The 24,934-nt window shown below is 41.9% G+C and overlaps 2 protein-coding genes across 5 annotated transcripts in view; both read left to right on the forward strand.

Annotated features, from left to right (window-relative positions):
• Positions 1–24,547, forward strand: LOC133259243 (prostaglandin F synthase 1-like). 4 transcript variants are annotated; one of them, XM_061436480.1, is made up of 11 exons: positions 1–1,337; positions 1,492–1,571; positions 2,629–2,757; positions 5,787–5,954; positions 6,233–6,349; positions 8,380–8,457; positions 8,890–9,012; positions 9,800–9,909; positions 10,773–10,938; positions 12,799–12,881; positions 15,501–15,965. In XM_061436480.1, exons 3-11 carry the CDS (start codon positions 2,674–2,676, stop codon positions 15,541–15,543), a joined length of 972 nt encoding a protein of 323 aa, XP_061292464.1. In that variant the 5' UTR covers positions 1–1,337; positions 1,492–1,571; positions 2,629–2,673; the 3' UTR covers positions 15,544–15,965. The 4 variants fall into 4 exon arrangements, 2 of the variants coding, with proteins under 2 accessions (XP_061292464.1, XP_061292465.1); XR_009740323.1 differs by lacking the exons at positions 1–1,337; positions 1,492–1,571 and adding an exon at positions 22,934–24,547 and having other exon boundaries at positions 1,604–2,757; positions 15,501–15,619; XM_061436481.1 differs by lacking the exons at positions 1–1,337; positions 1,492–1,571 and adding an exon at positions 14,116–14,158 and having other exon boundaries at positions 1,604–2,757.
• ASB13 (ankyrin repeat and SOCS box containing 13) overlaps positions 1–24,934 on the forward strand; it is a 300,312-nt gene that overhangs the window by 272,151 nt on the left and 3,227 nt on the right. The gene's annotated exons all lie outside the window — the stretch shown is intronic.

The following is a 24,934-nucleotide window of genomic DNA, read 5'->3' on the forward strand; positions in this document are numbered from 1 at the left end:
CACTGTACAACAAGAGAACGCTTCATTTTCTGTCTTGGACACTCTTCCAACATCTTCAGAGACAGCACATAGTGTCTTCGATTCTCTTATCTAACACTCCTATCTTGCCACCTTCTCTTCGACTACAGCCCTCCCAGGTCCCATGTATAAGGACTCTGAATATACCAGAGTGATCCAGGTAATCCAGGAATATCCCCCATCTCATGATTTTAATCACCTTTGATAAGTAGTTCCCCGACCAGGTTCGGAACCTGTGCCCCGTGCAGTGGAAGCACAGAGTCCTCACCACTGGACCACCAGGGAAGTCCTAGGTTAAGAGAATTTTAGCCATACTTTCATCAGATACATTTTCTGCCTTTTTCCTCCTCTCTTCTGCTTCTGGAACCCCTACACTGGAATGTTAGTATGCTCCATTCCCTAGTTAAGGTAGCAGGAATTATGCTTAATTTCTTCTTATGTTTCTCAATTCTGGTAAATTATATTGGTAAACTATCAATGTCTATCTCATAACTGATTTCTTTTCAGGTGTTTATCCTTATTGTTTCATTTGACACAAATTCCTCTCTCTTCTCATTAACTTCCTCTCTCCCTGTGAAGTGAAAGTCACTCAGTCGTGTCTGACTCTTTGTGACCGCATGGACTGTATAGTCCATGGAATTCTCCAGGCCAGAATACTGGAGTGGGTAGCTGTTCCCTTCTCCAGGAGATCTTCCCAACCCAAAGATCGATCCAGGTCTCCCACACTGCAGGCAGATTCTTTACCAGCTGAGCCACCAAGGCATCCCTATAAAATTAGGTGAAAAACTTACCTGTTCTGGTCTTGCAGGGGTGTCCATGTGTGGACAGGTCCCTGTGCAGTCTTTGTGCCCAGAGGATCTGGGGCAGAGCTGGAGCTGATATTGGCAGGGTCACCCCATCCCCAGGACATGCTGGCAGCCTGGTGGGAGGGGAGAGAGAGGCTACACCAGAGCCAAGTGTGAGCAGAGGCTTCTGGACCGTGTGGGTCCCAAGGTGCTGGAGCAGAACTCTGATGGCTGCGTCCAAACTCATTCCATCCCTTATAAGTGTGCACTGCCCCATCCAGATGTGTGTGTATGTTCCTGTGTGTGTTGCTGTGTGTGTGTGTGTATTCCTGTGTGTGTTTGTGTTCATCACTGGGTACTTGAAACAGCAAGTAAAAATTTGCTCTTGGTAGATTTGTTTCTTGTCCTGACTTTTCTTCATTAGTTTGCTCATCATGCTCCTAGTCCTGGGATCAGCCCAACAAGAAAACTAAGGGGTCTCAGTCATTTCTGAGTCATCATTGTGCCTGGCCCGAGAATCACTTTCTGATTCTGGTAAATTTATGACTTTTTTGAATGCCCTATGTCCCCCAAAGCCACACCCCAGTTCTATTCAGGGCCTTTTAATACATGGTCTAGTCTATGTCTCCACCTTTATTCCTTTGTCCTTGAGTCCCTGTGTGTGTATTTATATATATTCCTCCTGTAGCTGTAATAGCCACTCCAGCTGCTCTTCAGTTTAAGTTTAGAGTTAAGTGGAACAGACACCAGTCTCCAGACAGTCCCCAGGTAGGTTGGAACACTGCACATAAAGTTTTCTCTGATTATTCTGGTTTGACGGAGGCAACTGGAACTGATCAATACTGCACTGCCCCAGGCAGGAGGAGGGTACAGGTGAGTAATACACGATGACATTTTCTGTCATTCTGTTCTGGATTTTTCCTAGTTACCTGTTCACTTTTTTTGTTATAGATCTTTGTTTGACTGTTTTCCAGAGCTCCTATGAGGTTTTTCATCTGCCTTCTCTTTTTTTTCTTGTTTTTCCATGGGAGACTTCTGTCCTCCCATCTCACCATTTTGCTGACATCACTGTACATGTTAAATTTTATTTGTCTTCACAATATCCCTGTCTATAAGTGCATCTTTCCAAATTTATCATATTTTAATTTTTATAGGTTTTTCTTTTATGAATAATGTGGAATAGTTAGTAAATTATGTAAAATATGTGTCAGTTACATTATGAGAGTACTATTAGAGTTACATAATTAAGTACAAGGTATGATCACTCAGAGTTTGTACACTGCACATGATATCCTAAAACTATTAATAATTAATCTCCAATAAGCACTTTGGCAAAATGTCTGGTTTCCATATCATGTTCAGGATTTCACCAGTCAGGTCTGTAAAGCATAATAATTTTGCTGGTGGAAAGTGTAAAAAGGCAAATTTATATTTATTTGAAGTTTTGATTCTTTATTAAAGGGTAACATTTTCAAAAATGCTTATTAAACACTTTTAGATTGTGTGATTTGTGTATGCGTGTGTGTTTGTACTGTAAGACCGTTGTTTTAACTGATATTTGATCGAGATTGGCTTTGTAATAGAAAAATAAAAAATATTGCTCTTGTGGAAGTTTCTAGTCTAAAATATGGTCAACAATTATTCAGCACATATCATCATTATATAAGTGTTTTACTGCTAAAAAAAAAAGCAAACAAGCTAACTGATTTCAATCCTGTTCTTACTCAATGGGAACTGGTTTAATCATGCTCCTCCTACAATATATTTGCTAACATTGGATGGTGCAGCTGGGATGTTACCTTCCTGTTATTCCTAACCTGTGAAGGAAGAAGAAAAACATCAGTCTGCTTACTCCAAGGAGAAATAGGCAATGGATCCCAAAAGCCAGAGAGTGAAACTTAATGACGGCCACTTCATTCCTGTCCTGGGATTTGGAACCTATGCACCTCTAGAGGTAACAGTAGCAGTTGTAGGTGGAGATATAAGTAGTAGTGGATGTAACATGAGTGAAAAGGACTTGGGATGTCAAGCACTGAGCTCCTGTGTGACTCTGGGAGGATCACATTGTTCCACTTACCAGGCCAGAACCATGCCCTATGAAAGAGGAGAGAACATTCAGTCTTTACTCTGCATCAGGGTATGAAATTGTGCTCACCTGTAGATTACTCTGGGCCTGGGTTCCCCTCCAGTTTCTGTCTCTTTCCAAGCTTGGCAGAAGAAGTGAGACTCGGCTGTCAAGATCACTGACTGTCAGCTGCTTTCCTTTGTGGGTGACTGCAGTTACAAGATTTCTCTGTATGTTTTATTAGTTCAAGAGCTCTTTCCTGCTTCCAATAATACATGACCCAGAGAAGTATTTGAGGTGGAAGATCCTGAAGATGAAGTGACTGAAAACTAATGGGAGAGAATTGCTTTTCTACTGTGGGATACCTGCTTGGTGCCAGGCAAGAAGCACTCCAGCTGCGTTTTGCCTTGTGCTCTGTTTCTGCTTGGAAACTTCTTCTGATGGGAACCTTAGTATCACTTGAGGGGATAAGATACAATCTTACAGGCCAGGTTTTGTAATGTATCCTGGGGTTTTGTAATGTGTTTTTATTAAAGTATGGTCTGCAGTGCTTGGTCATAAGAGGGGTTAGTGGACAAGTCTCTAGACTGCAAGCCAGAAAGTTCGCTGTCTATCTTGTCTTTAGAATAGATGTGACAAGGGACTGGACTTATACTTTGAGGCTTACTATTCTAATTTATAAGATGGAAAAATTATTAAGAGACACTTTGCAGATAGACGACAGAACTTGTTTACTTCGTTGAGCACATTGGGTTGAGGGGAGGAAAGGGACAGGGCTGTTACTGAAGCTCATGGGCTCATTCCCAGGTACATCCCTGAAGGTGAACATCACTCAGTCATGTCTGACTCTTTGTGATCCCATGGACTATACAGTCCATGGAATTCTCCAGGCCAGAATACTGGAGTGGGTAACCTTTCCCTTCTCCAGGGGATCTTCCTATCCCAGGGATCGAACCCAGGTCTCCTGCATTGCAGGCAGATTCTATACTGTCTGAGACACCAGGGAAGCCCATCCCCAAATGGGCTGTGCATTTGGGGATGTGCATTTAAGAAAAACCAGAACTAGACCCAGCAGGAGTCTGTTACACCAATTATCTACCTCCTTGAAATGGGAAAGATTCTGAAACACATTAAAAGAAATGGAATATTATTGAGCATTGAAGACAAAGTTAACCCATTTGCAATCATACAGAAGAACTGGGAGAACATTAAGCTAAGTGAAGTAAGCCAGAAATAGAAAGACAAATACTGCATAATATCCTTGTAAGTGGAATCTAAAATAGTGGTACTCATAGAAGAGAGAGTAGAGGTATGGTGAGCAGAAGCTGGTGACAAGCCTGGGAAAAATGGAAAGATGTTGGTCAAGGGTACAACCTTCTGTTGTAAGAGGCATAATTCTGGAGACCTGATGTACAGCAAGTTGACTATAGTTAAAAATAATGGGCTATATCTTGAGATTTTGTAGAGACCAGATCTATATCTTCTTACAAGCACTTCTAAAAGGTAGCTATGTGAGGTGATGGTATTAACTAGCTTGCTTGTGGTAATTAATAAGAATGGAAACTTATATGGGTAAGTACAATCCTGAGAAATGCCAGGCTGGATGAAGCTCAAGCTGGAATCAAGATTGCCGTGAGAAATATCAGTAACCTCAGATATGCAAATAACACCACCATAATGGCAGAAAGTGTAGAGGAATTAAACAGCCTCTTGATGAAGGTGAAAGTGGAGAGTGAAAAACCTGGCTTACATTTGAAAAACTATGATCATGGCATCCTGTCCAATAACTTTATGGCAAATAAATGGGGAAACAATGGAAACAGTGACAGACTCTTTTTTTGTTGTCTCCAAAACTACTGTTAATGGTGTGTAGCCAGGAAATTAAAAGACACTTGCTCCTTGGAAGAATAGCTATAACAAACTTGGACAGTGTATTAAAAAGCAGAGACATTACTTTGCCCACAAAGGTCCATATTGTCAAAGCTATGGTTTTTCCAGTAGTCATGTTTGTGTATGGATGTAAGTACTGGACCATAAAGAAGGCTGTGCACCAAAGAATTGATGCATTTGAACTGTGGTGTTGGAGAAGACTCTTGAGAGTCTCTTGGACAGCCAGCAGATCAAACTAGTCAATCCTTGAGGAAATCAACCCTGAATATTCCTTGGAATGACTGATGCTAAAGCTGAAGCTCCAATATTTTGGCTACTTGATGCTAGTGACAACCCATGGCAAAACACCCTGATTCTTGGAAAGATTTAGAGCAAGAGGAGGAGGGGACAGAGGATGAGATGGTTTGATAGCATCAGTCTCTTGATGGACATGAGTTTGAGCAAACTCTGGGAGATGGTGAAGAACAGAGAAATCTGAAGTGCTGCTGTCCACAGGGTTACAAAGAGTCAGACATGACTGAGCAAGTGAATAACAAGAATAACTTATATGAGAACATCACATTGTACACCTTGGAAAGATACTAGGTTTTTTTTTTGGGGTGCATTCTGTGTGGCTTCACTGGTAGATAGAAGTCTCAGAAGCTTTCACCTTGGTTCTTGATACTTTTACCAGGTACCTTGTAACTTTGAGCATTTTGCTTCAAATACCTCACATTATAAATCATATTCATGACTACAACATTTTGTTGAGTCCTTTGAGTTCTTTCATCAAATCACTGAACCTAAAGGTGGTTTTGCCATCCTATGATACCAGCAATCAGCCACTGATCACCTGAAGTTGAAGGGTTCCTGGGTAGTGTTAATTTAATTACTTATTAGGAATATTAAGGGAAACTGTCAGGGGTTCATCACTATACATACATAACTAACCAAGGACACGGAAAAAAGTTGATTCTTGGGAAGATCAAAGCTTGTGCCTAGCCATATCTTATGTGGATATTCAACTTCTACCTTTGTTGGTTATGTAGGTTGCTAAGAAGGAAGCTCTGGAATTCACCCCATTCGCTATAGAGGTTGGGTTCCGCCATATTGACTGTGCTCATGCTTACCAAAATGAAGAGGAGATTGGCCAGGCCATTCAAAGCAAGATTGCAGATGGCACTGTGAAGAGAGAAGACATATTCTGCACTTCAAAGGTAATGTGTGTTGTGTGTGTGCACGTGTGCAAGTGATTGTGCCCAGATGACAATTACATAATAGGATCCTTTGGTGGAGTTGTTTGGGGAACTATGCTTACTGGTATATTCCCAAAGTGTTAGAGTTCCCTGGTGGTTCAGTGTGCTTGGTGCTTTACTGCCACATGAGCCGGGATTCCATCCTTGGTAGGGGAAGTAATATCCCACAAGCCTCAAAAAAAAAAAAAAAAAATTACCTCATGATTATTAATGCAACTTTCATTCTTTAACCTCTACAGCTTTGGTTAACTTCCCTTCGGCCAGAGTTGGTCCGACCAGCCTTGGAAAAGTCACTGAAAAATCTTCAACTGGACTATGTCGATCTCTATATTATGCATTATCCGATGGCTCTGAAGGTTAGAAATTTGTGTGATCACATCAATGTTATATCTTGTGTTAGAATGTGTATCAACTTGCATGGATAGCTGAATAAAGATTTTCCTTAGTACATTGAAAGGATGATTACACTAGAGTAGAATCCCCCAAATAATCCTTTGTGATTTTTTTTACTGAGTTTTTTGAAAGGAGTTAATAATCTGAGGCTCTGCCTGAAAAGTTAAAGGAAATAGAAATCAGCCAGTTCTGCACTCAGTCCTTGTTATGACTCCTGAGTGTCTGGGGATTTCATGAACCAAGAGTTTGGTGCAGCTGTGGTGAGCATGACACTGCGTTACATTGGACATGATGAGTTAATCTTGTCTTTTACTCTTTCAAGTTGAGCAGATTTGGTGGTGCTTCCTCTAGGGTGAGTCAAATCTCTTAACTGTATAGGAAGTTGGGGGACATTGCCTACACTCTTGCCTGTCTTCATGATAAGGTTTGTAGACTGCACTTAGCCATTAAGAATGGTGGTTTACTTAGAACTGTTGATTTCAAGTTACGGAAATAAACTCAAGCCATCTAATGCAAAATCGCTTAGTGGACTATGTAGATGGCAAGTCCCAGACACAGAGAGTTTTTAGGATTTGCAGCAGTGTTCAGAAATGTCCCCTTTCTTCTATCCCTTATCAGGACACTACTCATGATTTAGTTTATTTTTTACTGAACATTTTCCATTGGAGGCAAATATGAACTTGGGGCGGTTTGAGGCTCATGGTCATGACTATTTGAGAGCATGTGTGGATTGTCCACATTCCATATCCACCTGAAGATAGCCTTGCTGGTTCCCATGCCTGCCCTAGGGCGCCTGATGCTCAGAGGGGAAAGAAAGTCTGATATCTAGCCATATGAAGACGGCAGTTTTTACTCTGGAAATTATGTCATGTAACTTACTGCCATTTCCAGCCCCAAAAGGCATTTCAAAATAGGCAAGTACAAGGAGCAGACAAAATTCAGAGAAGTCACTGTGAGTCCCTTTTCAGATCAGATCAGTCGCTCAGTCATGTCCGACTCTTTGCGACCCCATGAATCGCAGCACGCCAGGCCTCCCTGTCAATCACCAACTCCCGGAGTTCACTGAGACTCACGTCCATCGAGTTTGTGATGCCATCCAGCCATCTCATCCTCTGTTTTCCCCTTCTCCTCTTGCCCCCAATCCCTCCCAGCATCAGAGTCTTTTCCAATGAGTCAACTCTTTGCATGAGGTGGCCAAAGTACTGGAGTTTTAGCTTTAGCATCATTCCTTCCAAAGAACACCCAGGACTGATCTTCTTTAGCATGGACTGGTTGGATCTCCTTGCAGTCCAAGGGGCTCTCAAGAGTCTTCTCCAATACCACAGTTCAAAAGCATCAATTCTTTGGTGCTCAGCCTTCTTCACAGTCCAACTCTCACATCCATACATGACCACAGGAAAAACCATAGCCTTGACTAGACGGACCTTTGTTGGCAAAGTAATGTCTCTGCTTTTCAATAAGCTATCTAGGTTGGTCATAACTTTCCTTCCAAGGAGTAAGCGTCTTTTAATTTCATGGCTGCAGTCACCATCTGTAGTGATTTTGGAGCCCAGAAAAATAAAGTCTGACACTGTTTCCACTGTTTCCCCATCTATTTCCCATGAAGTGCTGGGACCGGATGCCATGATCTTCGTTTTCTGAATGTTGAGCTTTAAGCCAACTTTTTCACTCTCCTCTTTCACTTTCATCAAGAGGCTTTTTAGTTCCTCTTCACTTTCTGCCATAAGGGTGGTGTCATCTGCATATCTGAGTCCCTTTTAGGACCTAGAAAAATTGTATTTATTACAACATATATTGAGTGTAAGAGATTGGAATAAGCCTCCTTCCTAAAGGTATTCTTGACAACTACATATATGCAAATCACTTTGCAAATATTAATATTTAGAAATTTGTAAACCTACCTGATGGAGGTTTAAACCCTGGTGCTTGGCAGCCTGGCTAAATGCAGAGAAATTATTTTGTGACATGTCTAAAATGACTGCTTCTATTCCAGCCAGGGGAGGAATTATCCCGCAAAGATGAAAATGGAAAACTGATATTTGACTCAGTGGATTTCTGTCGCACGTGGGAGGTGAGTCCAGGGAGGAGAGAACCAGTGGAGGAGCCAGAAGAGGGGGAGCCTCCTTCATTTCTTCTACCTATGAGAATGGGCTCTGGACCATTAGAGTCAGCAGTTCATGAATCTAAGGGCACGGATGCTGGGGTTGTGTGGAGGAAACCATTGCTGAAATGTTCACAGAGAGAAATGGAGGAGGAGAATTTGGGACAGTGTAGACAGGTATCTTTTCCCTTCCATGTGATATATCTTCACATGAAATTTTTCTAAGGCAGAAGCAGTAGTTTTTCTTTTTATATCATGACCTTCTTCCCAGTTTTTCTTCTTGATAGTCAAGGGTAATTCTTGATGGATGAGTGTGATTACTGATGTTTTTCAGCATTTATTCTTATCCTATTGCCCATTCCAAGAGACTGTTCATGACTGTTCACCACCTTTCCCTCCCAGGCCCTGGAGAAGTGTAAGGATGCAGGGCTGACCAAGTCCATTGGGGTGTCCAACTTCAACCACAAGCAGCTGGAGAAGATCCTGAACAAGCTGGGGCTCAAGTACAAGCCCGTCTGCAACCAGGTGAGCAGCTCAGCTCCTCTCCGTCCTGCTCTTCACAACCTCCTTCTTGCACTGGAGCCAGATGTCTGTCTTTCCTCTCCTCCTATTCATCTGACCTTTGTGGGGCAGAGGATTCTAGAGAGCAGAGCCTCTCTGGATGTTGTGAGTAGAATCTGTAGCAGTATCTCTACAGGTGGATGCCTTCCTTCTAAACTGTGGGTAGAACTCAGAACTAGAGGAAGGAGGCATTTCCCTGAGATGAAAGGATAAGCAGATGGAGGGAAAAGTGCCCTGAAGAGAACTGCATACAGGAAGGAAGACGATGAAAACATGGAATCAGAAGTAAATTAATAAAGAGTCAAAACAGCTGAGATGGATTTTAAGGGTTTGTGTGGGGTTCTGGTGTCTGATTTCTTGGTCTAGTTGTCTCAGCCTTTATGAGTCATAAACAGGGAGCATAGTTCAGAAAAATGTGTTGGAGGTGATGAAAATCATCCAGGTTAGAGGGTGACGTTAAAGGCTCAAGGTGATGCTAGTACTTTATGAAATATTTACTCAGGAACATCTAGTCAAATGTAGAGCACAGCTTTCAATTACTCAATATTGGACTGGTTCTCCCATCCATGTCTATCATAAAATTAACTGTATAAATACACTTTTCTCTGTTTCTCTGTAAATGTTGACATTTCCCGTTTTCATTTAATATTCTAGTCTTCCCTTTAGCCTTTGAAAACTTTTAATCTTTCTCTGTCATATTAATATTGCCTTTGCATATAATCTGACACTCTTCTCTTTGGGCATTCTACAGGTGGAATGTCACCCTTATCTCAACCAGAGCAAACTGTTGGATTTTTGCAAGTCACATGAAATTGTTCTTGTTGCCTATGCTGCTCTGGGATCCCAGCGAGTAAAAGAATGGTATTGAATCCTAATGAAGACATCTGGAGTTTCCCTGAAATTCAATTTTTGATGAAATAATTTAAATAACACAGTACTCAGATAACTCTCATAGGGAGAGGGGAGAGAGGGGTGGGATGAAATGAATCCTTCTCTTTTATCTTCCCATCACCCAGACATTTTTTCTACATTATATTAGCTTGTAGACTCATCAATAACAAATGTCTGTGTTGAAATCTATATATAATCCCCCAGTTGAGACCAGAGACACAGGCTGATGTCATGATTTACTTATTAACTAATGAACACATTTGTAAAAATAGATGTTACAAGCCTCACTTAGCTCATATCTAAAATTTGGATAATATGTAACTGCTCGGTATATCATGATAGAAAACATTTCAATTTGAAGCATTTCTGTGAACATCCTAAAAAAATAATGATGAAATAAACATCTCTTATTTTTGAGACTACTCAATTTTTATCAATACCTTAAAAAGTGAAATTTAAAAAGAATTCCTGGGCTTTCCCTACTGTTTCTCTATGTATGTCCTTGATTGCAGAAGAAAAACAACCCCTGAGAATTAAAGAAAATAACCCACAATTTGGCATTCAGGTCTCAACTCAATAATGCGTCTGAATCCCCTGCAGAGCTCTGTAAACACAGAATGGGAAGTGACTCAGTAGAGGTTCTGATTCATTTGTCTTCAGCTCAGCCATGGAATTTGTATTTCTAATAAGATCCCAAGTGATGCTGATGCTGCTGGTCCCTGGATCAGACTTTGGGAAGCACTGGTCTAGAGTGGACCTACTTGGTCTGTTTGAGGAGCCTCTTTAGAAACTGCGTAGTCTCAGCTCCGCAGCATTTCTGAAATTCCTTCCAGGGTGAACCCAAACCATCCCGTTCTCCTGGAGGACCCGGTTCTCTCTGCCATTGCCCAAAAGCACAAAAAAACGGCAGCTCTGGTTGCCCTTCGCTACCAGATACAACGTGGGGTTGTGGTTCTGGCCAAGGGCAACAACAAGAAGTGGATCAAAGAGAACATGCAGGTGATGAGCAGGGCTGTGGGCAGAGGGTTCCTAAGGAAAATATCATAGTTTCTCTGTTTTCAATTGATAAAATTGCATCATGTGATTTTTCTTAGACTGTTTGAACTGCTCTAAGAAAACACTATAGGCTGAGTGGCTGTGAAAAAAAATTAAATTTGCTTCTCACAGTTGTGAAGCTGTAGATCTGAGATCAGGGTACCTGTGTGGTTGGGTGAGGGCTCTCCTCCAGGTCACAGGCTTCTCCTTGTATCTTTACATGTTGGAGGGGAAACAGAGCTCTCCCAAGTCTCTTATATGAATATGATATTCTTGAAAACTCATTTGTGAGGGCTCTGCCATCATAACCTACTCCTCCCTCAAAGGCTCCATTTTTAACACCATAACATGTGAATTTAGGGGCACAAAAATTATGGCAGCGATCTTTAGCTTTCAAAGCATTGTGGTTTTATTTAGTATTTCCCTGAATACTAATAGGCTTTCATCTTCATACATTTAATCTTTTTGAGTTTCTGTCTTTGTGAAGTTCCTCTTAATGACTTTGTCCACTTTAGCTAGGTTGTTTCTCTTTTGATTTATTTGTAGGGGACCATTATTGTGCCCTTAGCTGTACAGGAAACTCTCCCCAGTTTCAGGATTTAATGCAGAGTTCATGTATGTATCTCTGAATCTGTGGTTTGATAATCAGCCTGCACTCAGCTAAGCTGTTGTCCTCCAGGCTGGGCTCTTTTGTGCATTTGCAGTTCAGTGTTGAGCAGCTCGGGAGTTCCGCTTTAGCAGGTAGATGTGGCTCTTGTGAGAGGAGCCTGAAGACTTCTCTGTATAGTTTTTATTGGCTAGAATAAGGCAACTAACCTAGTCTTCTTTTCAGCACAGTGATATGATTCAATCAGTGAATGGAGGAAAAAAACCTCTCCCTTTGGGGTCACAAAGAGTCAGAGATACTAAGTGACTGAATAACAAAAACAACTGTCCATTTCCACATTTTCATTGTCAACTCTGCCACATATCAAGTGTCCATAAGTGCATTTCTGCCCACTCTTTTCTATTTAACGATTTCTATACTGTGTTACTGAAGTAAAAAATAAGTTTTGCTTTTCAGTACGGTACTTTCTACTATTTTAAGGGTGTCTTGACTGCTTCTGACTAGCTCTTCTCTTATTTAAAATTTAGTATCACTATACCAACTTTCACAACAGAGTATGTGTTTAAGTCTTTGGTTCATATTGCATTGAAACAAGAGATCACTTCGGAGAAAATGAATTTCTTTACAAAATTGAGCTTTCCATTTCATTGTTATGATGTGAATTTTTAATAATTTGTTGTTCCTTAATGTTTAAACACTTCTCATAACTTTCTCTAGGAAGGTATATACATAGAGTTTTTTTAGATTCAATCATAGATAATGAGTAGTTTGATATCAGATTCCTGAACAGGCTTTCTCAGGGGAGCCTCCTTCCCACATTGCTTCAGCCGAATGCTGTCACCCTTGGGGTGTGTTGGGGAGAGGCAATCAGTCTAATGTCAGCTCAGGTTCAGGTATCAAGTCAGGAGTGTCTAAAAGCAGTGTGTTTGGAAAAAAACTATTTCAGATTTCTTGTTTTTTGTCTCAAGTGATTCACTTAGGAAGATAAGCGAGTGATGCGCTCTAATGTTTGTGAAGTGGACAGAGAAGGAGAACCTGTGGGAAGGGATAGGTTAGAACTCAGCAGAAGGTCCCAGGCTTATTCATCTGGAAACTGAGGACAGACACGTCTTCCCTGTCCCCTCTTTCTGTCTGCATCCGGCTGGAAAGTCCTCCAGTCCCCAAGGGGAGGCCAGCTTCTTAGGGGAGAGGTCAATGTGATTCTTCTTTTCTTCCAGGTGTTTGACTTTGAACTGACTCCAGAAGACATGAAAGCAATCGATGGCCTCAACAGAAATATAAGATATTACGAATTTCACGTGTAAGTGACTTGCCGATGTTTCCCACAAATACTGTTTTCTGTAGGAGGCAGGTCAGCAGGAGAGCTTGCTGCTGCTGCTGCTGCTGCTGCTAAGTCACTTCAGTCGTGTCCGACTCTGTGCGACCCCATACACGGCAGCCCACCAGGCTCCCCGTCCCTGGGATTCTCCAGGCAAGAACAATGGAGTGGGTTGCCATTTCCTTCTCCAATGCATGAAAGTGAAAAGTGAAAGTGAAGTCACTCAGTCGTGTCTGACTCTTAGGGATCCCATGGACTGCAGCCTACCAGGCTCCTCCGTCCATGGGATTTTCCAGGCAAGAGTACTGGAGTGGGGTGCCATTGCCTTCTGTAGCAGTCTGGTCAGCAGGGGAGCTTAGCTTTTTAAAAACTTAAATCTAGGAAAATAGTGCTGATTTCTAGAGTAGAAGTAAACCAGGGAGTTCCTGTAGACCTCATACCAGAGATTTCCTCTAGGGCTCTCTCTCTGACCAAGAGAAATGTGATGGGGCCCAGGCCAGCCCATCAATAAAATCACTGAGTTGAGGTCGTGGTGAATTCACTACTTTTTGCCCCGGATCCCTGTGGTGAAGGCAATGGCACCCCACTCCAGTACTCTCGCCTGGAAAATCCCATGGATGGAGGAGCCTGGTAGGCTGCAGTCCATGGGGTCGCTAAGAGTCGGATACGACTGAGTGACTTCACTTTCACTTTTCACTTTCATGCATTGGAGAAGGAAATGGCAACCCACTCCAGTGTTCTTACCTGGAGAATCCCAGGGTTGAGGGAGCCAGGTGGGCTGCATTCTATGGGGTCACACAGAGTCGGACACGACTGAAGTGACTTAGCAGCAGCAGCAGCAGCCCCTAATCCCTGTGCCTGGTGTACCTCCTCTCAAGGCTGAGTGACCCAGGAAACACAGAGGGCACAGTGCCTGCAGCCTTGTATTCTTTCAGGGTCCTGTGAACATGTTTAATCTCTATTTCTTTCTACATCAGTGGAAAATTATTATATTAATAATAACTGTATAATAATGAATCCATCATGAATTGCATTCAAGTTTTGTTGTTATTTAGTCACTCAGTCATTTCCAACTCTTGGTATCCCATGGACTGTAGCCTGCCAGGCTTCTCTGTCCCTGGGATTTCCCAGGCAAGAATACTAAAGTGAGTTGCCATTTCCTTCTTCAGGGGATCTTGCTGACTCAGGGATCAAACCCATGTCTCCTGCTTTGCAGGTGGATCCTTTACCACTGAGCCACCTCAGAAGCCTGCAATCATGTGAACCCCAACACAACTATAAAATGTATTGTAGATGTTTTTATGGATGAGGGTCCTAGAAAGGCCAACATCCACCAGTGCTATGATGTCACATGGGCCTGCCCCACCCTGTCCCCTAAGTGTCTGGTGGACATTCTCCCTAATGGACATTTCTTCACCAAGACACCATCTGCTTCCTACAAATCAATCTCTTCACTGCCCTTTCTTCTCTATTACAACTCCCATGTCTTCATCCTTGTTTTCTCACAAAACTGAATTACAAGTAGATCATGAGCTTAACTGACCCTCCAGTGAGTGACTGCTTAGCAGGACACACTCAGGTAAGATTGTCTGGGTCTCTCAGGTTTCTTGAGTCAAGACTCACACCAGTGTTGCATTTGTCCATCAGGGGTCCATCTCATGGGGAGCCCCTACCCTCTTGACTTTGAATTAGTCACTAACATTGAATTCCAGCTGCCCAGTTACTGCAGGAAGATGTCAGGATTGAAGGGACAGAGGGTTAATCATACAGGGAGATGTTGGAAGGGAGTTTAGAGAGAAGGGAATACCAATTATTGGTGAAACTAAGATTTTGTTTCCAGTGAAAGATTTCAAAACTCTCCCTACTGTTTTTATAGCAGCTATCATGCTTCTGATAAAAAACATAATAATTGAAAAAAGGTGGATAGTTACATTTCTGTACTCTGTTGTGGGCTCAGGTAATGACCTGAACCAGGCTCCTGGTACTTGAAATTGCTCAGAATTCACTCTTTTGTCAATCAAATTGAAAAAGACAAATTCTGAAAGAAAAGTAGAAACATGGGAAAAATGAAAAAAGCAGTAATAGTGATTACTGCATAACCAATGTTTGACTAAATTAAAAAGGTAATGATCCCACTTTGAACTGTATGATTATTCAGGTGCGCATGGTAGCCTCCTATAGATGACAAGTTCCTTGCTGGAGGTGCTCTGTATTTTTGGAGTGCTCAGTATTTGCTTATCCATGAATGTGTGGTAAAGGCAGCTAATTTGTTCACTGTGCACCTTTTCATCAACTAGGGACCAAAGAGTTCTATCTGTGTTTGAAAGGACCTCCATAGTTAGCCCTAAGTCTTGTGCTCTCATATAAATTGTAACCTGAGTCCAACACCTGTCACTGTGGAGTGAATATCACACGTGAATGTTGGGCCTGGACGTGCAGGTGCCGTGTGCACATGGAGCAGACACCTGCCTGTTTAATTGTCAGGGGAGAATGAGGGACGCGTTTGTATATTTAGACAAATATATCCTGACTGCATCTATTGAACAGTACTTTTTGACAACATGGCAGATTTAATAAGTTAATCCTCCTCCTCTCTTTCAGTGGTGCTGGTCAGCCCGGCTATCCATTTTCTGAAGAATATTGACTCTCAGCTCTCACTGCGGTTCTTTGCGAATTACTTGCTTCTAGGACTATGAAGAGGATTTTTGTACTTGTTGGAGGTGCTTAAATGTCTGAATGTTTGAAAGTTTGCCTTTCCTTTAAAAAAATAAGCAGTTCATGAAACAATAAAGGCTTCAAAGTTAGAACACTTTTTTTGTGATTGATAAAAAATGCAAATTACACAAAGTTTGGAAAGTTGAAAGGAAATGATAGAAAACAAAGACAAGCTGTGATTAACCCATTTAATAATACTTAAATTTGGTGGCTTTTCTTATGATTTTCCTGTAGAAATGTGTGTGTGTGTTTTCACTTACAAAGGGAAAAGATTTTCAATTACAAGTTTTCTACTTATTTTTAACTTAGCATAATTATCTTGGTAAAATAAAAATATGACTTAAAAATCCAGTGTTATATTTTGCTTACTATAAAGCAGTATATCTTATTCTTTTATTTAATTTCTTATTTGTTTGCCCATGCTTTGCATTTTGATGACTTTTTATATATTTTGCCATTGATTCATTGGTTGTCATTCACTCATTAATTCAGCAAAACTTTATTGAATATTCTTTAGTAACACATGGTATTATCAATAAATATCAATTAAAATGAGAAATTCTTGAGTCAATAGCCTACTGGAGGATAAGACTGTGAATGAAATCAGGAGGACTTAGCTGTTAGAAATGTAAGTGCCTGTAGGAGATAATTCTGCACAATCTCTCTCATTTCTGTACATCCGTTAGGCAGAGACACCAACTACCCTTCATCCCACACAACTTTTCATTTGTACAAGAAACAGCCTTGCAACATAGAGACAGTGGCTCCATTCATTACTCTGGAACAGAAAATACTAAGTTCAAGAAGGACAAGTGTTATGTAACATTTAAGGGACAGCAAGTTGGCTGACATCACTTTACTAACAAAGGTCCATCTAGTCAAAGTTATGGTTTTTCCAGTAGTCATGTATGGATGTGAGAGTTGAACTATAAAGAAAGCTGAGCAGTGAAGGATTGATGCTTTTTAATTGTGTTGTTGGAGAAGACTCTCGAGAGTCCCTTGAATTGCAAGGAAATCCAATCAGTCAATCCTAAAGGAAATTAGTCCATAATATTCATTGGAAGGACTGATGCTGAAGCTGAAACTCCAATACTTTGGCCACGTGATGTGAAGAACTGACTCATTTGAAAAGACCCTGATGCTGGGGAAGATTGAAGGTGAGAGGAGAAGGGGATGACAGAGGATGAGATGGTTGGATGGAATCACCACCTCAATGGACATGAGTTGAGTAAACTCAGGGAGTCGGTGATGTATAGGGAAGCCTGGTGTGCTGCAGTCCATGGGGTTGCAAAGAGTCGGACACGACTGAGACACTGAACTGAACTAAAGTTGGCTGATGTGGGTGAAGCTTAGTGAGGTGCAGAGACAGAAGCTGAAGATAAGCCAGAGAAGTAGTGGCGCCATAGGATTTATGTCACAAGGTGTTTTGAAAGGACTTTACTCTGAGGGAAACGGAGAATGATATTTTGGGTTCTGAGCAGAGTAGTTGCATAAATACATGCGCTTCAAAAAAAATTACCCTTATTGCTATTTTGAGAAGAAAAAGAAAAAAGAGCCCTCTTTTAGGACTCTACAGCAATCTAGGTGAGAGATGATGTTTGCTTGGACCACAGAAGGAACAGTAAGTGCAGTCAAAGTTGTTAAAATAAGGATACCTTTTAAGGGCTGCATCAACTAGATTGTCTAATACATTGGACATAAAGTGAAAGGAAGAGGGGAATCAAAGCTGACTCCCAACGTTTGTGCTTAAGGGATAGGAAAAGGAGATGCCATTTTCTCAGATGGAGACAATGTAGGGGGGCACATTTTTGTGGGAAGATTATAAGTTCAATTACAGACATGTATCTTTGAGATGCCTTTAGGTACCCAAGTGAAGATGCATGCATATAGTTGGACATTAAGTCTATTAGAGAAAAGGGCTAGGTAAAATATTTATATTTGTCATATTTAGTTGCCACTTAAAGCCATGAAACTAGAAAATCAGAGATAATACGGTATACTTGAGGATTGTAGACAGGGACATCAAGCTCTATGAGAATCCAGCATTTAGAAGTTAGTTTTTTCTTAAAAAAACAAAAAAATGTGGAGGAACCAGCAGGAGAGGCAGAGAAGAAGAGGCTAGTGAGGTAGGAGGGACTGTTCTTAGTAGGCATGTGAAGTAAATGATTGGAAGAGAAAAGAATCCAATTCTTGCAAGGGGACAAGTAAGAGAAGTTTGAACCTGACCATTGGATTTGGCAGTTAACCTTGGCAAGGTCAAGTGCAGCTTTGATAGAGTGGTGAAGGCAAACTCTGAGTAGAGTGGGTTCAAGAAGTGGTGTTAAGGGATCAGTGAGAAACAGAGTAAACACAGCTTTCAAAGACTTTGTTGTAATGAGGACCACGGAACTGGCCAGTTGCTGAAGAAAGTGGAATTAAGGGACAAGTACACTGTTGGGGTACCCTGAGGAGGACCGCCAGCCTCTGAGGTCAGAGGAACAGTCCAGCAGAGAGAGGAAAACCTATGATGCCGCAGACGGAGATGGGCTGATTTGAACCATGTCCGTATTAGTTACTGCTGTGGCTACACCAAATGACCAAACACTTGGTGCCTTGAAACAACACCAATGTATTAGTTTACATATCCTGAGGTCAGAAATTCAAAATCTGGTTCAATGGGCTAATTAAAGTGCCAGCAGGCCTGCATTCTTTTCTGGAGGTTGTAGGGGGAAATCCATTTTGTTGCCTTTTTCAACTCCTAGAGAACAAGTCTTGTGTTGTTGGAAGAGGGTGTTTGCCAAGACCAGAGCCTTCTCTTGACAAAATTCTGTGAGCCTTTGCCTTGCTTCATTTGTACTCCAAGGCCAAACTTGCCTGTTAGTTCAGGTATTTCTTGACTTTCTACTTTTGTATTCCAGTCCCCTCATGAAAAGGACATCTTTTTTTCATGTTAGATTTAGAAGATCTCTTAGGTCTTCAAAGAACCAGTCAACTCCAGCTTCTCTGGCCTTTGTGCTTGGGACATGGACTTGAATTACGGTGGTGTTGAATAGTTTGCCATGGAAGTGAACTGAGATCATTCTGTCACCTTTGAGACTGTATCCTAGTATACTGCATTTCAGACTCTTTTGTTGACTATAAGGGCTACTCCCTTTCTTCTAAGGGATTCTTGCCCACAGTAGGAGATATAGTGGTCATCTGAATTAATTTCAGCCATTCCCGTCCATTTTAGTTCACTGATTTCTAAAATATCCATGTTTACTCTTGCCATCTCCTGTTGGACCACATCCAATTTGCCTGGTTTCAGAGACCTAACATTCCAGGTTCCTATGCAATATTATTCTTTACAGCATCAGATTTTACTTCCACCACTAGACACATCCACAATTGGGTGTTGTTTCTGCTTTGGCTCTGCCTCTTCATTCCTTTTAGAGCTATTTCTCCACTCTTTTCTAGTAGCACATTGGACACCTAGCAACCTGGGGGTCTCATCCTTCAGTATGATATACTTTTGCCTTTTCATACTGTTCATGGGGTGTCAAGGCAGGAATGTTGAAGTGGCTTACCATTCCTTCTCCATCATCAGATCTCTCCATCATGACTTGTCCATCTTGGGTGGCCCTGCATGGCATGACTGATAGTTACATGAATTACACAAGGTTGTGATCCATGTGATCACACTGTTTAGTTTTCTGTGATTGTAGTTTTCATTCTGGAGGCCATAGGATTGAAATTCTTGCTTCTTCTGTGTTGCCCTCTGATGGACAAGGATAAGAGGCTTATGCAAGTTTCCTGATGGGAGGGACTGCCTGTGCGGAAAGTATTTCTCTGGTGGGCAGGGCAATGCTCAGTAAATCTTTAACCCAATTTTCTGCTGATAAGTGGTGAAATGAGAAGAATCCTTTGTTCCTTGCCCCTGTACCATGTCCTTTCCCTGCTCTTTGTGGAAAACTTCAAAGAATAAGTTTAGTCAGAGAATTGAGAAATGTAGACACAAAGGAAAAGGGTCAAAGGAGACTAAATAATAACCGTGTGGTCATTAAGCATAATCAAGGACCCCTTCTGCTCTTTCTCAAGGGCTAGAGATAATATTCTGAACCATATCCTGAGAGCTGCCATATAGATCCTAGAGCACCAGGTGGAGAAGTTAACCACATGATGGCCAGAATATATCCATGACATAAGCTGCCACAATTCTGAGTGCTGGCCTCAAGAAATGCAAACATATGGGTCCTGGAACTGAAGACTAATGTGCATAAAACAATCAAGATGACACGGGTCAGACCACTGATGACCAATTTGAAGATGACTGTCAGAGCTGACTGTGCTGTTTCTGCATATAGCACCACTATCAATTCTGTATATAAGGGCTCTTACCCCACTGGGTGAAGTGGAGGGGGGTCGGGCTTGGATCGATGTCTGTAACCCCAACAGCCTAGTTGCAGGAATCCAAAATCAAACAGACTTTCCTTTCCACCAGCCTGGCCTGATTATTGGCTTTGAAGTGAAGAGCAGCTGGCCCTGCAAATGCCCTTTTGGTAAAAGTGGGACTGTGCTCCCTCCAGTAGAAGGGAAAACCACTAGGCCATTCTGGTTTGACCTAAGTGAAATTCCTTATGATTATACAGTGGAAGTGACAAAAAGATTCAAGGGATTCGATATGATAGACAGAGTGCCTGAAGGACTATGGGTGGAGATTCGTAACACTGTACAGGAGGCGGTGACCAAACCATCACCAAGAAAAGAAATGCAACAAGGCAAAATGGTTGTCTGAGGTGACCTTACAAATAGCTGAGAGAAGAGCAAAAGCAAAAGGCAAAGGGGGAAGGGAAAGATTTACCCATCTGAATGCAGAGTTCCAAGGAATAGCTAGGAGAGGTAAGGAAGTCTTAAGTGATCAGTGCAAAGAAATAGAGGAAAACAATATAATGAGAAACACTAGAGATCACTTTAAGAAAATTAGAGATATTAAAGGAATATTTCATGCAAAGACAAGGACAATAAAGGACAGAAAGGGTATGACCTAAGATAAGCAGAAGAGATTAGGGACAGGTGGCAAGAATACAAAGAAGAACTATACAAAAAAAAAAAAAAAAAGCCTTAATGCCCAGGATAACCATTATGGTGTGATCACTCACATAGAGCCAGACATTATGGAATGTGAAGTCAAGTGGGCCTTAGGAAGAATCACTATGAATGAAACTAGTAGAGCTGATGGAATTCCAGCTGAGCTATTCTAAATCCTAAAAGATGGTGCTGTGAAAGTGCTGCATTCAATAGCCCAGCAAATTTGGGAAACTCAGCAGTGGCCCCAGGACTGGAAGAGGTCAGTTTTCATTCCAATCCCAAAGAAGGGCAATGCCAAAGAATGTTCAAACTACTGCACAATTGCACTCATTTCACATAGTAGCAAGGTAAAATGCTGAAATGCTTGATGCTAGGCTTCAATGGTATGTGAACCAAGAACTTCCCGATGTACAAGCTGGATTTAGAAAAGTCAGAGGAACCAGAGATCAAATTGCCAACACCCTTTGGATCATAAAAAAAGCAAGAAAATTCCAGAAAAAACATCTACTTCTGTTTCATTGACTATGCTAAAGCCTTTGACGCTGTGGATCACAGCAAACTGTGGAAAATTCTTAAAGAGATGGAAATACCAGACCACTTTACCTGCCTCTGAGAAACCTGTATGCAGGCCAAGAAGCAATAGAACTGGACATGAAACAATGGACTGGTTCCAAATTGTGAGAGGAGTACATCAAAGCTGTATATTTTCACCCTGCTTATTTACTTTATATGCAGTGTACATTATGTGGAATGCCGAGCTGAATGAATCACAAGGTGGGTTGAAGATTGCTGGGAGAAATATCAGTAACCTCAGATATGCAGATGACATCACCTTAATGGCAGAAAAGCCTTCCCTGGTGGCTCAGATGGTAAAGCGTCTGCCTACAATTTGGGAGATCCAGGTTCGATCCCTGGGTTGGGAAGATCCTCTGGAGAAGGACATGGCAACCTGCTGGGAGCCGGCATATTGCATATTGAGTGCATATTGCATATTGAGTGCAGCACTTTCCACAGCATCATCTTTCAGGATCTGGAATAGCTCAACTGGAATTCTGTCACTGCCGGTAGCCAGTGTGAGGAACTCTGCCCATGACAAAGGTCATGAGGAAGGAGGCTTGGCATACGCAAAGGCGGGATCGAGCTTCAGGAGTCCCCCTGGAAATTCTTGAGCATATAGCCCCAAAACCAGAGTCTGCCTAATTTCTGCTTTGTGCTTTCACCTACACCTCTGACTTTACGGGGGGCTGTCCCCCACTACCTCTCTCTGAAAAAAGAGTTAGCTTACAGTTCCAGTTAATAATTCCTGGGTGTGACAGTGTTTAACCTACAAACTCCTTTGGAAATCCTCTAGCCTGCCTGAATAGGTTTTTCCGGCCACATGTGATTGTTCAGAGCCTCCCAACTGTGAGAGGCAGGAGATGTTCTAAACTGTCTAAACACAGATTCTTTTGAGTAGTTAAAAGATTGATTAGAAATTGTATTGGTGAAGGGATTTTCACTTGTTGGGCCAATGTTTGCTGCTAAGTTTCCATATCCCTTACCTGCTGTGTCCCTGGCAGTGTATTGATTAATATAATTGGTGTAAGTAGTAGCTTTAATGTTTGTAACCTGGGACCCTTGAGTTAATTCTTTTTCTTGTTATAGCCCACCACACCTTTGCTCTGTAGGAATGCAACTTTATCTAATGCTTTTGGAGGGTGGCTCTTGACCAATCACCTTTAGAGAAAAATAAGTTTTCTGAAGAAAGGGTCTTAAAATGTTAACAGGCCTCCGGGCCAGAAGATGATGTAAATCACCTAAGCTTTTGCATATGATAAGTTTGCAGGAAGAAAGCCTGGCTTGCTGCATGACTCTACCCCTTCCCCCATTATCCTCTATGCATAACTTAAAGTATAAAAACTACTTTGGAAAATAAAGTGCGGGCCTTGTTCACCGAAACTTGGTCTCACCATGTCGTTCTTTCTCTTACCTTCTGGCTGAATTATTCAGCCTCTTTTCTACACTGAATTTCCTCACTGAGCTATCCTCATTCTATTACTCTTTATATCCTTAATTAACGTTTAATTAAGCAATTGTTTCCTGATCCTCGCCTACGCCGTCTCTCCTTCGAATACCCTGGATCAGCCGGGGCTGGTCCCCGGCAGCAAGCCACTGCAATACTCTTGCCTGGAATATTCCATGGGTGGAGGAGCATGGTAGGTTACAGTCTATGGGGTCACAAAGTGTCGGACATGATTGAGCGACTTCACTTTCTTTCTTTCTTTTAATGGCAGAAAGCAAAGAGGAACTAAAGAGTCTCTTGATGGAGGTGAAAGAGGAGAGAGAAATAACGGACTTAAATCTCAATATTTGAAAAATTAAGATCATGGTATCTGGTTCCAGCCCTTCACAGCAAATAGATGAAGAAAAAAAGGGAAACAGTGACAGAGTTTATTTTCTTGGCCTCCAAAATCACTGGAGATGGTGAATGTAACCATTAAATTAAGATGCTTGCTTCTTGGAAGAAAAACTATGACAAATCTAGATAACCTGTTTAAAAGCAGAGCCATCACCTTGCTGACAAAGATCTGTAGGGTCAAAGCTATGGCATTTCCAGTAGTCGTATATGAATGTGAGAGTTGGACTGTAAAGAAGGCTCAGCCTTGAGGAATTGATACTTTCAAACTGTGATTCTGGAGAAGACTCTTGAGAGCCCCTTGGACAGCCAGGAGTTCAAACCAGTCAATCCTGAAGGAAATCAATCCTGAATATTAATTGGAAGGACTGATGCTGAAGCTGAAATGCCAATATTTTGGCCACCTGATGTGAAGAACCACCTCATTGAAAAAGACCCTGATGCTGGGAAAGATTGAGGCCAAGAGGAGAAGGGGAGGACAGAGGATGAGATGGTTACATGGCATCACTGACTCAATGGACATGAATCTGAGCAAACTCTGGGAGATAGTGAAGGACAGAGAAGCCTGGTGTGTTGCCGGGAGCCAGCGTGAGGAACTCTGCCCGTGGCAAAGGTCATGAAGAAGGAGGCTCGGCATACGCAAATGCGGGATCAAGCCTCAGGAGTCCCCCTGGAAATTCTCGAGCATCTACCCCCAAAACCAGAGTCTGCCTACTTTCTGCTTTGTGCTCTCACCTGCACCTCTGACTTTATGGGGGGCTGTCCCCCACCATCTCTCTCTGAAAAAAGAGTTAACTTACAGCTCCAGTTAATAAAGTTCCTGGGTGTGACAAGAGTGTTTGAACCTACAAATTCCTTTGGAAGTCCTCTAGCCTGTCTGAATAGGTTTTTCCGGCCACATGTGATTTTCAGAGCCTCCCAACTGTGAGAGGCATGAGATGTTCTAAACTGTTTAAATACAGATTCCTTTGAGCAGTTAAAAGATTGATTAGAAATTGTATTGGTGAAGGGTTTTTCATTTGTTGGGCCAATGTTTGCTGCTAAGTCTCCATAACCCTTACCTGCTGTGTCCCTGGCAGTGTATATTGATTGGTATACTTGGTGTATAGAAAAGTAAGTAGTAGCTTTAATGCTTGTAACCTTGGACCCTTGAGTTAATTCTTTTCTTATTATAGCCCACCACACCTTTGCCCTATAGGAATGCAACTTAATCTAATGCTTTTGGAGGGTGGCGCCTGACTTTAGAATAATCACCTTTAGAGAAAAATAAGTTTTCTGAAGAAAGGATCTTAAAATGTTAACAGGCCTCTTGGCCAGAAGATGATGTAAATCACCTAAACTTCTGCATATGATAAGTTTGAAAGCCTGGCTTCGATTAGGATCAAGGACTGCTGTCCTTGCATGACTCTACCCCTTCCCCCATTATCCTCTATGCACAACTTAAGGTATAAAACTACTTTGGAAAATAAAGTGCGCCCTTTTGTTCACCAAAACTTGGTCTCCCCATGTCGTTCTTTCTCTCACCTTCTGGCTGAATTTCCATCTGGGGCATGGAGGCTCGTCAAGCCTACTAATTTTGCCTGGGCTTCTAAGATCTGACTGGGGAGGCCTTAGTGTCTCCTCTCCTTTGGGAGAACGGGAGGATGCCTGCGGCCTACGTAGGTGATGCAAATTCCTTATTTTGGAATTTTATTAGCTTTCCACGTAAACCAAGTTATTCAGCCTCTTTTCTCCACTAAATTTTCTCACTGAGCTATCCTTAATTAACCACCCTTATATCCTTAATTAACATTTAATTAAGCAGTTGTTTCCTGATCCTCGCCGACGCCGTCCCCGCTTCAAATTCCCTGGATCCACCGGGGCTGGACCCCGGCAGTGT

This window comes from Bos javanicus, chromosome 13, assembly GCF_032452875.1.
Source record: "Bos javanicus breed banteng chromosome 13, ARS-OSU_banteng_1.0, whole genome shotgun sequence".
NCBI lineage: Eukaryota > Metazoa > Chordata > Mammalia > Artiodactyla > Bovidae > Bos > Bos javanicus.